This window comes from Anthonomus grandis, chromosome 8 (assembly GCF_022605725.1).
Source record: "Anthonomus grandis grandis chromosome 8, icAntGran1.3, whole genome shotgun sequence".
Lineage (NCBI taxonomy): Eukaryota > Metazoa > Arthropoda > Insecta > Coleoptera > Curculionidae > Anthonomus > Anthonomus grandis.
This window is the reverse complement of record NC_065553.1, coordinates 27,480,873-27,494,972: the sequence shown is the minus strand read 5'-3', so window position 1 is coordinate 27,494,972 and position 14,100 is coordinate 27,480,873. Positions and strand designations below refer to the sequence as shown.

The 14,100-nt window shown below is 34.2% G+C and overlaps 1 protein-coding gene across 2 annotated transcripts in view; it reads right to left on the bottom strand.

Annotated features, from left to right (window-relative positions):
- Positions 1-1,577: 1,577 nt before the first annotated feature.
- Positions 1,578-14,100, bottom strand: part of LOC126739398 (lysosomal alpha-glucosidase-like) — a 63,232-nt gene continuing 50,709 nt past the window's right edge. For both annotated transcript variants that reach the window (XM_050445064.1, XM_050445065.1), the window contains one exon: positions 1,578-2,417. In XM_050445064.1, coding sequence (XP_050301021.1) covers positions 2,355-2,417 — 63 coding nt within the window. In that variant the 3' untranslated portion in view covers positions 1,578-2,354. The remainder of the gene's footprint in view (positions 2,418-14,100) is intronic.

The following is a 14,100-nucleotide window of genomic DNA, read 5'->3' as shown; positions in this document are numbered from 1 at the left end:
TTTGACCCGTTCAAAAAATAAATGGGGGGGGGAAAAAAACTTTTCAAAGAAAAGCACTGTATATGCTAAGGCTCATAATTTGAAACTAAACCCTTCAAAATCGTTATTTCTAAGATCCAATAGAAATAACATAGAACATATTTCTCAAGACTTTGTGGTTAAAATAGACAATGCAGTAGTACCGGTCGTTAATGAAGCAAATAATTTGGGTATTATTTTCGATAATACTTTGTCTTTTTCAGCCCACATAAACAAAAAAATTGCCACTGCTTATATGCGCTTAAAATATTTAAATAATCTAAAGCGTCACTTACCGAGTAAAACCAAGTATTTTTTGTGCAACTCTTTAATATTATCATTGTTTGATTATGGTAATGTAATCTACAATGATGCAATTACTTCGGCAGTCTCATCTTCTATTCAAAAAGTGCAGAATTCCTGTATGCGTTTTTCCTTTAATATTTGCTACAGAAGTCATATTACCCCATATCTTAACAATCATTTTATTCTTTCAATGTCAAATAGACGAAAATATCACATGTACTCTTTCATATACAGAATTTTAAAGTCGTAAAACCCACCATATCTAAGAAAACTTTTCAATGTGCATGAACACAACCATAATACCAGACGGTTTAGTATTTTTAGGGTTCCTCAGCATACAACAGCAGCTTTTCAAAAATCATTTAGTTACGTTGCAGTTCATTTGTGGAACAATTTGCCTCATTATGTTAAAAATTATTCTCTTTATTTTAAGTATAAGAAGTACATAAGAAATATGCTTATGCAGTCACAGTATGATGCCTAATAATTAAATATGTATTGAAATGAATGTCAATAGGACTTTTTTCCAGTCTCTTTTCATTCAGGTTGTGTCATATTCATGTAGCTGTACTAGGTCAAGTCTTCACTTACATTTTCGTTTCGCATTTAACACGATATACCTGTATCATATTATTTATATTCATATATATTGGATGTTTCCTCTCCTGCGCTTCCCTGATTCAGTCGCTGCCTACCCCTGCCCTGTGTACATAAATATAAATAAATTGTATTTTTCTTTAAATTTTTTTCAAACTCTCACCACAGCATAAGGAGGTTTCTTTATGCTGTGCTCTCACTATCAAAGGTATCGAAGAAATATTATTAGGTTTTTTTTTAGTTTTCTTGTTATTTTGTTGCTTTTTCTTGAGGATGTATCACTTAAAAGTGCCACTTGCAGAGGTACTTTTGAGAAAGGGTTTTTATAATTGAGATGCATTCCTATTTGCTAACTTCACTTACATCATAAGTACAACTGTTTTGTAATTTTTGATATTGGCAAATAAACGTTTTGAATTTGAATTAAGTCATATTGAGGCGATGTATGGTTTTCCAAATATGTTAAAGGAATCTCATGGGGATTTAAGGAAATTTGTGGACGACATTAAAAGTTTGGGAGTGGGGGTTGATCACTGGGATCCGTTATTAATTTTAGTTTATTTTATTAAGAGTAACCCTAACCGCAATAATGTAATAAACGTGTGCCAGGAAAGGGTAACCTCTCATATCTTCAAGACAAAAAAAAACTAAAATCGTGACTGAAATATTACATATATTTTCTAAAATTTAGTCTACTACAACAAATTACCTCCACTAAAGAGATTGTGGAGACCTTTTAAGAGATTTAAGTTTAGTTAAATTGAGGTAAAGATGCCTATGATCTGTATATAAAGTTATGTAAGTCAAAAGCATACATAGTAATATTTAAATTTAAGTACAAGCATCGAGGGTAACCATTTTTCAAAATATCACATGATTTCTTAAAACATTCGCCCTATAATCTAAAGTACAACGTTGAAAATCTAAAATTTGTCAAAAATGGAACATCTAGTTTGGACGAAATGGTGCAAAGTGTTGCAAAAAAGTGCAATTAGGAGATCAGGAACATCCATTTACCTAAATATACTTATATTCTAGATGACATTAACGTATTCCTTAAAGTTACTAAGAGCTATTACTAAAATGAGCTTAAATTTTGTTGGCACAAACAAAAATCAAATCAGCCTTTAAATCTTAACTTAACAGTGTCAGAACATCAAAATTTAGAGAGTTTAGAAACGTATCACAGAATTTAAAAATATATATATATGTCTCAAATTAATACAAAATTATTTTACTATATCTGGCACTATAACATTTGGCTTAGTTTTATAGCTACAATAGTTATTAAGCAAAATATTTATTTATCACCATTTTTGGTAACTTATAAGCTATGATTATCATAGGGGTACACACACCAAGGCTATAATATTGGAGGGTAACAATTACTTTCGTTTGAAGCATAAACTCCAAAAAACTCCTTTTTTAGTTTCTTACTTCCAACTGATGACCACTGGATGTTCGAAAGACACATTCAGATTGTCAATGGTTAAAAACTAGAAATAAAGAATAACGTTAATTTAAATTTGTTTAGTATCTAGTTTAAAAATACAGAGCAAAAGTAGTGTTCGCAGTGTTTGTTGACTTAGTAGTGATTTATTATTAAGAAAATTTCTATAATGGGATTTAAGGGTGCAATGTATAATTTAATTCGAACTTATTTAATCCAATAGAATCAAATACGTTAGAATTTAGGGCATAAATAGCAAATAGTTAACTAATGAGTATGGAGTGTGACAAGGATCTGGGACCTCTACTATATGCTCTATATGTGTTAAATCTTAAGTGCGCTAATCTAATAGCAAAATATTTAACCTTTGCAGACGATACAGTTTTACTAGAGAAAGTACAATGTATAAAACATTTAGGTTTAATCGTGCATGACAAATTGAACTGGTCATCACATATAGGTAAAATGTCTGAAAAAATTATCCGTTTGGCTTACTCGCACGAATATAATTTACTTACGGTTACAATTGCATAACGTAAGGGAAATTTTTAGTATAGAACAGTGCAAATTAATCGATACAATCTTAAATGATCAACAAAAGTGTAATATAGATTGTAATATTGGTTTTATTGTGATGAACACGAGTATCAAGGTTCCAAAATAATTAATATCTATCTAAAACAAACATACGCTTAAATAATCCAGTTGTGGACGCAATTGAAACCTTTAACAATTTGCCTGAAAATATATAGCTATAATAGTTTCATTCATAATTTAAAATTTTCTATAAATGCAAATAGTAGGTAAGTACTTTTAGATACTATGATATTACATTACGTCTCTACACTAGTATATTTGCATGTTGTCATTCTCAAGGTCAGGGTTTGAAAGCACTCATTAAAGGAATGCTATATGTTCAAATTCTCTCACCCTGTACAAATTACTACTCGTTTCCTCTAAATTATAATACTTAGAATTAAATATTTATGGCCCCGCGGCTCTTCACAAACGACATACGTTTAATCCTATTGGTCGGTTTCAAGGCCGCTCCACCACTTGATCGGCAAGTCTTGGAAAAAAAACACCGAAACAGTGTTGCCAGGTCTGGTGAAAAACTTTTTGTAAAATTGCAATTTCTGGTGATTTTAAAAATTTCATCAACTTTGAATATTTTTAACAGTTTTTGAAACCTGTCGAAAAGCTAATAGATTCAAACACAGAAAAGCCTGGCACTAGTTCCTCATCAAATAATATGTCAGCATGTGCGTCTCCGCCGGTTCCATCTACTTCCGCTTTGGACTCACCTGATTCTAATTTATTAGACACCAATGATGCAGAAGAGACTCCACAGAAAAAAAATGCTATGCTCACAAATATAATTCAACTTGGAAGCAACATCATGATTTTAAGCATTGGATTTAGAAAAGTACTCTAACGGTAACACTTATTTTAAACGTAAAGTTTGTAACAAAGATTTTATTGGCGGCATTGGGGCAGTAAAAAAACACAACGCCTCAAAAAAACATGAAACAAACCTTCTTAGTTTAAAAAAACTAGTCCGATTTGCATAAGAACTTGTTTCTTCAAACTAATGAAAAAATTGTTAAACAAAATGAAATAAGAATAGCAGGCTTTATTACAGAACACAATATTCCTATCAATGTAGTGGATCATTTGTCTGAGTTGGTTAAAAGTATATGTAATTCTAGAATGAAACTCTTCCCAAGTATCAAGACTATCATGTAGCAGAACCAAGCGTACTGCAATAATTAATAATGTAATAGGTAAAGTAAGCTTTGAAACCTTAGTAGACACACTGAAAAAAGAAAAATTCTCGTTGCTTGTTGATGAATCTACTGATAATTCCGCGGTAAAAAATTTAGCAATGGTGGTACGCTTTAATAGTAAAGATTTGACAATTAAAGATTAACTTTTTGCGTTAATTCCCGTGACCGATGCAAGTGCCGAAGGTTTATATAATACTATTATATATTTTTTTAATAATTACGAAATACTGTACAAAACAAATATGGTTGGTTTTGCTGCCGACGGTGCTAATACCATGATCGGGCGAAAAAATTCTCTGAAAACTCATTTATCAAAAGGCATTCCCCATTTATTCATTATGAAATGTATTTGCCATTCATTAGCACTATGTGCTTCTTATGCGTGTGAGAAGTTACCCAATGCATTAGAAAGGTTTGTTAGAAATACTTACTCTTATTTTCAGCATAGTTTTAAAGAGAGTTCTTGAGCAATATGAAGCATTAAAGCTTTACTTTAGAAGTGAGGTATTTGAGGCATCATCCATTGGTGCTACAAAAATTAAAACGATCCTACCACTAAATTATACTTACAGTGTGCCAATTTTAAATGATTTAAACTTAGAGTTTCAATCAGAAAATCCTAAAATTTATTTTTTCTACTCAAAAATCAGTGCTGCCTATAAAATGTTACTGAGCTATTATATAAGACCCGAATATTTAAAAAACACTGATATAATACAAATCCAATATCGGAATCCTGCATACTATCTCCCTTTCGAAAAAGTGTATATGGGACCCAAAATAGCAGTAGCATTTGAGCAAAATATATTAACGGAGCAACAAAAAAAATCTTTCAGATTAAAGTGTTTAGAGTTTATTACTAAGTTGTACACAGACATTAAAGCATGCATTTTCTTTGTTTAAATCTAGTAATACAGCTTTAAAAATAAAGTTTTAAAATTTCTGGCGATTTGTTTTTTAATCTGGTGATTTTTCATTTTTTTTTCTGGTGAATTTTATTTTTTTCACCTGGCAACATTGCACCGAAAATAAGATTGGGTCTGACTCGTCAATTCGGGCAGCGAGTGGAGTGGCCGTCAAGATTTTAATAGAGCAAGTCACGCGCGCTCACATCGTTCACCCGCAAAATTGGCACAAGTATGCCTCTAAATCTCCCCTTTTTGTGAAAGAATCGCTCTCTAAAAATCTGTCTTTAAATAAAATAACTCCCTATCGATCTCTAAAGCCCTATTTCACTAAATTAAATAAGTAGTGACCTAAAACGTTTATGGATGTAAACTTTAAGAATTTATTTAGTTTAAGAAGTGTTTGCCCGAGTGTCCGCCGAAGTAAGAGCTGTGTTTTTTCGGATATTATTATCTCATTAAACGGGTTGAATTTATCAGAACAAATTGTGTGTTGTGATTTCTTCCCCATCCTTTAAATCACCGGATAAATTAAAACAAAAACAGAATCAGTCCCTTTGCAAATACATATAATTATTAAAACCTCTATCTATTATGTTGGGAAAGGAATTAGAGCCCCCGACACTATAAGTTAATTAAATTTTGTTATATTTGACTAAATAAAGGTAATAAAAAAAAGTTAATTTATTCAAATAGAAAGATCTTTTGGAAAGATCAGAAAATGCTCCAAAAAAAGTTTTCCCCACAAAACCCTTAACTATACAGGGTGTCCGGAAATTACGCGTCAGGATTTCAGTGGGCGATTCTACATGAAAAATTAATGCAACAGACTTCTATAAAATTTTTTCGAAAACTCAAAATTAAGGAACTTTTTTGTGTACTGATTTTTGCCAAATTTTGCACGCATGTTACTAGTATTTCTTTGTATTTACCCTAATAATTTGACGCTAGTCGTCAATGACAAAAGGCTTAAGCTGTCCTTCACCTTAGGAAAATTACTTAGAACTTTTTTGTTTTAATCTTTTTATAAATTTGGATGTCAAATTAGTAAAGAGCATTAAAATATCTTTTAAAAGAAATGGTGTTCTTGTTGCATCATTGTAGAATTAACGGTTTCCGAGAAAAACGACTTTGACGAGTAATTTGACACCCTGTATTTCAGTTACTATTAAAGTTACGATAACGCAAGTTGACCTGAATCACATTATTTTGACGTAAGGAATATAATATTGTTCTATGTCCCATTACTTTCGGAACACCCTGTATATGTATATATTGCGCACAAATAACTAAAACGCTCATCGAGCAAAAGTAACGCACGCAACGCCTTATGGACGAAGCTAAACGGCCAAATAACGGTTTAGCTGGTTAAAACCAGCCGAACACCAGATTTTGCCTGTTTTAACTTGTTACCTTAATGCGGTGTATCGTTTGTAATTCAATTATTAGTTTGATTTTAAGCAAATCAGCTCATTTTTTACTTAATTCAGTTATCATAATGTATTTGACTATATCGGGGGCAGTATTGTATAGTGGTGCGCTACTGATAATACTAAAAATGTGCATGAAAGACATTTTTAACGAAAAATTATCGTCTATTAACAAAAATAGCAACGAAACAAGTGATTACTTTACTACCAAGCATTATAATCAACATTTATATGAAGTACAGAAAGCAAAGCGTTTAAGAGCAACTAAATTACCTTCATTTAACTTTAGGAGATAGAGAACACAGATGGTGACGCTGTTAAAAATAGTACGGTTGTATGTGTTATATGGGGAAACACTGGATTGCTTCAAATCTACGATAAATGTAATCTAAATATTTACATGTGCTATTAAAACAAAACAGACAAAAAAATTCTAGCTTTTGCAAAAGTTGTCAACAGTCGCGTTGGCTGTGGTTTTAAGCATACATAACTCATATACCAGCTAGAAAATAAAGAAGGTATTGTCAAAATGAGTTTGCTTTTGCTAATTCCAACTTTATTGATTGTGCGCTATTATAATACTAAGACGTTTTATTGCCGTTCTAAGCAATACTATGCATCTCCAAGTGCCACAGCTCTTGTAAGAACAATGTGATTTATACCACGGTTCAGATATGATCGAGTATGTGATAGCTGGATGCCTTACGAACAGTGTGGCATAGTTTTTGTTAGGACCGCATGTTGCGCGTGTTAACGACCATGTGGGACGTCAAGTGCTGACCGCTGTTGCGTAACGTATTGTCTTTCGTTTTTCAGTGTGGGAAGGCGTTTAAAATATGGAAATTTGTCTCATTTTTGCGAAATCAATGCCGTATTGAGTGTCTGAGTAGGGCTGATGTGTTTAAATAGGCCAAAGCATTCAAGGATGGCCGCGAAACCTCATCACACCAGACTACATGTGTCGCGGACCCAACTTTTCATCCATACTGCACAAGACTCTACTTCTCTGCATATTGTAGCGCGTAACTCGGTTCAAACCAATTTATTTCCAACCCGTGTGAGTCATACCTACCATCCAACCACAAAAAAAAATTACTCCAGTCAAGTCCAGACAAGCAAATTTTGTTTTAAAAGATTCAGAGATTTGGTGGCCGCCAGCTTTTAGACAGTGGAGAAGGTAGTGGGAGAAATTTTAATAAGAGCGCCACTTGATTTAAATATTTTACACCAAACCCTGATATATTATGATGGTAATATAAGCCCCCCTTAATCAAGAAAATGATGACCTATATTTATGCTTGTACCTAGATCCTAAAAGCTGCAAATAATTTGGGAAAAACTCAAATAACAATCCATAGTTCCACCAGATTGTTATAATCATCCAAGAATTTACACAGTCACTTCCATTCGTATTAAAAAAAATTAAATTCCACTGAGATATTTAAATTTAGATAATTATTCAAAATGTAATACTGTAGTAATTTTAAATAAATAAAAAAATTGATAAAAGAATTAAGAGTTACTTGATGTATGCTTAAGGTGAGGAATTAGTTTAATAAATCAACCCCCAACCCTAAATCAAACCGTTCAATAAGAGAAAAATAAAATAAAATGTGCAAAAACTTGCGTGTCCTCTAATCTCTTGTGTATTTTGGCTAAGGTAGCTTAACTCGACAGCTCTGGAACCAGTCAGCTACAACCAGGGTAACGACCACATGGGCAAGTCGATTTCAGGCAAGTTCCAATCCAAAATCGCAGAGCTACAGTACAATGCTTAGTCCAGGCTGCGTTGAGGCTCACTTAAGCCGGTTTCCAACAGTGTTGGGATGACCAGAAGAAACCAGAGAATAGGAAGAGACCAGAGAATAGGGGAGAGAATGAGAAAAAGGAGAGGCCTCTAAGGTAGAGGACAAAAAAATTAGTAAAATAAACACACAATCAATTCTATGGCAATTGCCTATGGCAATTACCAACATGTTGCTACATACCTAAAGTGGTGAGCGAGGCCTAGAGTCTCGTTTTGTGGTTAGAAAATTCCAAAATCCTATAAATGGTGTGGGAGCAGCCGACCAAATCCAAAAATATGAGGTCAATACGAAATCCTCTCGGCTACAACTTCCCACTAGACGTTCATCAAATTAAACCCCAAAACTTGGGAGGAATATTTGGTAATTCTGCAGTTTAGCGGCTTTTGTTAAAACTAACGAAAATGGTCGGGTTTTTTGCAAAATGGGTGGATTTGGATATATATTTTTTACTAAGAGTGGCGGAAAGCCAAATTTTATCACGAAGAGGGTGTTATCGCGCACTAAATCACTCACTATGGGATATGAATAGAATAACGTCATTAGAATAACCCTGTATTCGATTAGTTTTGACAACAAATAGGTTACAACTAAGGTGAGGTTAGGTGTGGTGTTGCCAGTTCTGTCGTCTACTGCGTTTTGTCACTGCAGCTTCAGCCTTGTCCCCAGTGTGACTGACTCATGAGTGCCTTCTCTAAAGTGGCGAATTCACTCTATATTTTTTAGTCATGTGAAATGTAAGATATTATGCGTAAAATAAATTCACAAAAACTGTTTTTACCTTTTCTTGGTGGGTTGTCGACTCTGGGAATATGTGTGCAGTGTTTTGGTTTGTTCCGTTTCTCTATCACCGCAAGGGGAACATAAGGCGCTGCGCACAGACCATAGATATACCCAACCCAACTCAATCCAACCCAACCCAACCCAACCCAAACCAAACCAACCCAACCCAACCCAAACTAACCCAACCCAAACCAAACCAACCCAAGCCAAACCAACCTCACAACGGGGAGCTTACAAGCTCACACACCCAAGAGTTAACACCCAAGAGTTCATCAACACCCAACGGCGAGCGTAAGCTGGGTGTTAATGGAATGGGATGGGATGGGTTGGGTTGGGTTGGGTTGGGTTAGGTTAGGTTAGGTTGGATTGGATTGGATTGGATTGGATTGAGTTGGGTTGGGTTAAGTTGGGTTAGGTTGGGTTGGGTTGGGCTAGGTTGGGTTGGGTTGGTTCTTAAATTGCTCAAGCACCGCTCATCAAATTTTGCGTATTTTTACAATTTTTTTTAAATGGCCTAATTTTACCCAAAAAAAATAAAGTGGCGGAATGATACGATATAATTCGCCGCGAATATTAAATTTTGATAGAACTTAAAAAAAAGAAATTTTAAAAATGATGTACTCCTAAAAATTAATTTTCAATTCAAACAAATTTATGTTTATTACATGTAATTGACATTTTAAGTAATATGTAATGAAACTAGTGTATAATGTTATGATTATACACTAGTTTCATTCATCATTTTTTATATGTTATGATAATGAATGACTAAAAAAATACAGAGTGAATTCTCCACTTTAAAGAAAGCCAGACTGGAGACAAGGCTTTAGCTGCAAAGTGACAAAACGCAACAAAACTGGCAACACCACACCTAACCTCAACTCAGTTGTCACCTATTTGTTGACAAAACTAATGGTATACAAGGTTAATCTAATGATTAATCGCGTCCTATAGTGAGTGATTTAGTGCGTGATAACACCCTCTTCGTGATAAAATTTGGCTTTCCGCCACTCTTAGTGAAAAATATATATCGAAATCTACCTACTTTGCAAAAAACCGGACCATTTTTCGTTAGTTTTGACAAAAGCCGCTAAACTGCAGAATTACCGAATATTTTTCCATTCAACCGAATTACCGGCAAGATGAACTTAAATTTTTCTTTTTTTTTAAACCACAAAATGTCGACTGTTCTTTCTGATAACGGGATGGCTACAGGCTGGACAAGGAACTGTCAACTGACCAGACAGTGACAGGCAGTGAACTTGTCACTCTCTCTCTCTCTTCGACACGATCTGACCCTGCCTCTTGGTGCAAACTACGCGGAGCCTCACTCTATCAAAATAGAAATTCCGCAATACCACAGTAAAATGATACTGCTCGGATACTAAAACAAACTAACAAAATTTTCCCAACGGGGCTACGAAATTCCAATTTTCCTCTTACGTCGCTCTGCCTGATTTATGACGCTCCGTCATCCGACAAATGGAAACCAAACTTTAATGGGAAACAGCAACGCTGCCAAACCTCCACAACAGCAAGTGTGTCAATAGTCATTACTGTCAATCGGTAGTAGGGTTAGAAACCAGATGTCAAGGAACGTTTATTTACTAAAACTTAACTTGAAGAATTGAAGGGAAATATAGCAAGCAAAACTGGGGCGGTCAATTTCAAATCAATTAGGATACCTTGCCCAATATGAATCCGCTATAGAAGAAAGTATTTGTAAGTTTTCCTACACTAACGGATCACCTCATAGAAACTCTAGAAACGCCTCATAGAAACTCTTGACAAATAAATCAAAGGTCAGAAAGTTCCCAACACCAGGTACATGAATAGGGACTAAGGAAACATAATACAACTAACTCCACAGAGGTGTGCTGACAGGATAGGGTAGGTAAATACATTCCTAAAAATAATCAAACCCCAAAAGCCCTAAAAAAAATAAATTGCATTGCTATCAAACCCCAAATTCCATTTATAAAACTGTAAATCACACAACCCTTCCAAGCCGATACCAAAACCCATAAACTTTTGCCCGAATTTATATGAAATTCCATGTTACATGCTTAGGGTAAAATCTGCATGTAACAATATTAACCATCGGAAAACACACGTAAAACCCGCTTATTGCTTGAAACGGAGGAGCATTCGAGCACGAAGTGCGATTCTTCTCCAGGATAACGCACCCTCATACCACGCGTGTCACGTTCGATATAATATCGAAATTGAAACAGTACTGAAACACACCCCTTACAGTCCGGATTTATCACCCAGCTACTACCACATGTTTGGACAACTGAAAGAAACTCTCAGAGGTCAAAAATTCAACACCGATGATGAGACAAAGAAGTAGAGGAGTTGGCGGCATGGCTGTCCGAGTTGGCCAAGAAATTCTTCGATACCGGTATTATAAAACTTTTAAAAAAGCGAAAAAAAAAATCTGTAACGAGTAAGGGAAAGTCCCTAGAAAAACTGTAAATTTTTCCGATACCGAATAAACGTGTCAGTGCATTTGTCTCGATCATATTTGAACCATTATCGTAAAATTTGTTTATGCATCTGCTTTAATTTTGTTAAAAAAGTCTTACCTTATTTGTTTAAAAGTATTAGCTTTATGTTAAGGATATTTGCAATATTTAAAGCTATACGTTTACCAAATGTTAAATTGCATGTTTAATTTGAAAATATATGATATGATGCTTACATTATATTTTAAGCTCTTTAAATATGTTGTCACGTCTTTCAACGTTTTATGATCGTTTTTCAAACGAACGGAACGCGTTGTGGTCGCTGTTAAAATGACCACAACGATAAAACTATTTAATTTAGGTGTTTGACCATTTAGTCTGATACATAACGCGTTGTGTGCGTTATTTTCACTCACTGAGCTTTTTCGATATCTGTGCGTATACATAGGGCTATTCTCTCTCACTGAGTTATAGTCCAGTTGACTGAGTCAAGTTTTTTGGCAATTTTCTTTACCAACGGTCAACTTCTAATCTGGATATTTTAAAGAGTATTCATATATTTCATCATATTACGTTTTCAAATACAAACCTGAAGCTCAATAATTTTGTGAGTTAGAGCCAGTTTTATGAGCCAAGGTCCGCGAGCATCCAAAGTATAAAAAAGAAACTTTGAAATATATCCACGTTGAGAAACTTTTGGATTCCACTAGAAAACTGTTTGAGATATTTGGATAATTCTTGTAGAGGCGAGTAAAGGAATTCTGGCTGATTAACTTAAGGCTCAAATTGTCTTTCTAACTCAAATATTCACCGAGTTATAGCCATTTGGCTGAGCCAAGTTTATTGGCAATTTTGTTTACCAAAAGTCAACTTCTAATACGGACATTTTAAAAAGTATTCCAGTCACTCCTGTGAGACTTTTACACAAAGTTAGACTGTTCCTTCGTACACGTTTTCATATACAAACGGTTACTGTAGTTCAGAAGAACTTTATGAGCCAAGTTCCACAACCAGCTAAAAGTATAAAAACGAAACTTTGAAATATAACCATGCTAAGACATTTTTAAGTTGCACTCGAAAACTATTTGAGATATTCTGGTAATTCTTGCAGAGGCAGGCAGCGGCTCTTACTGATCAATTTGAGGCATAAATTGTCTTTCTAACAGAAATTTCAACTGAGTTACAGTCCATTTGGCTAAGGCAAGTTTATTGACAATTTTGTTTACCAATATTCCCCTTAAAATCAGGGTATTTTTAAAAGTATTCCAGGCACTCCTGTGGGATTTTGACACAAAGTTATACTGTTCCTTCATAAACGTTTTCATATACAAACGTTTCCTGTAGGTCAAGAACTTTCGGATTTAAAGTCAGTTGTACGAGCCCATCAAATTCAATCCATGACTAATCAAAAGTATGAAAACGAAACTTTGAAATATATCCATATTGAGAAACTTTTGCCACTCGAAAACTGGTAAAGATTTTCTGGTAATTTTTGCAGAGGCGGGTAAAGCGATTCTACGATGATCAATTTGAGGCATAAATTGTCTTTCTAGCTAAAATATTGACCGAGTTACAGTCCATTTGGCTGAGTCAAGTTTTGTCGCAATTTTGTTTATACTAATAGTGTTCTTCTAATCCAGATATTTATAAAAATGTTCCAGTGGGACTTTAACACAAAGTTATTTCAGACGATGCGATAAGCTTAAGCTCTTTAGAACTAGTCCAAAACGTAAAACCAAGAAGACTTATAGCCATTTCCAAGTTTTTTGGCCTCTGATAACTCAAGATAAGGCTCCAAAAAATTCATAAGGATCCTTATGTGAACTTCTGCTTCATGTCAGTAACTCAGAATCTATTTATGATTTACAGCTTACTCAAGGACATGAAATCCATAATACAAGGACAATCCATTGAGTTTTCCTTAACTCCTTTGCCCCCTCTGGAGTCTTAACCTTTATTTAAGAAGAATTCTTTATGAAGAGTATATAACCTTTCTTTTAGTTTCCTTACAAGTGATTTAGGCCTTTAAATAAGACTGCAAATTGCAATATATCAAAGGATAATAATCATTTCGATATTTAACCGTTTTTGCTTTGGTGCACTGTTTCAATAAAGGGAATTCATCAATGAATCAATCGTTTTTGATAGTGAGTTATGAGTTTCTGTTTCAGGATCATAGATACGATGCATCTCATCTCCAGTCATATTTTTCTTTAGGTAGTGCGAATATTCGGCAAGAAAACTCTTCATTTCCATATAAACTGACATAGAACCTGCAGTTTTTATTTTTTTATTATAAAACCTTGCATTGTACGAAAAAAAGACACAGAATCAAATTGCCTCTAAACTGAATGAAGATTTGCGAAATAAGTGGCGTTGATACCACCACTGATAAAAATTTTGAAAAATCTTTTAGATCAAAAATGCCTTTGGGGTGTATCAAATTTCATAAAAATATCTGAAGTGATAAAAAAGTTTACTACTAAAAAACATTATTTTCTTAAAACTTTACCACTCTGTGTTCCAAAAACGACGCGTTTCCCGATATATG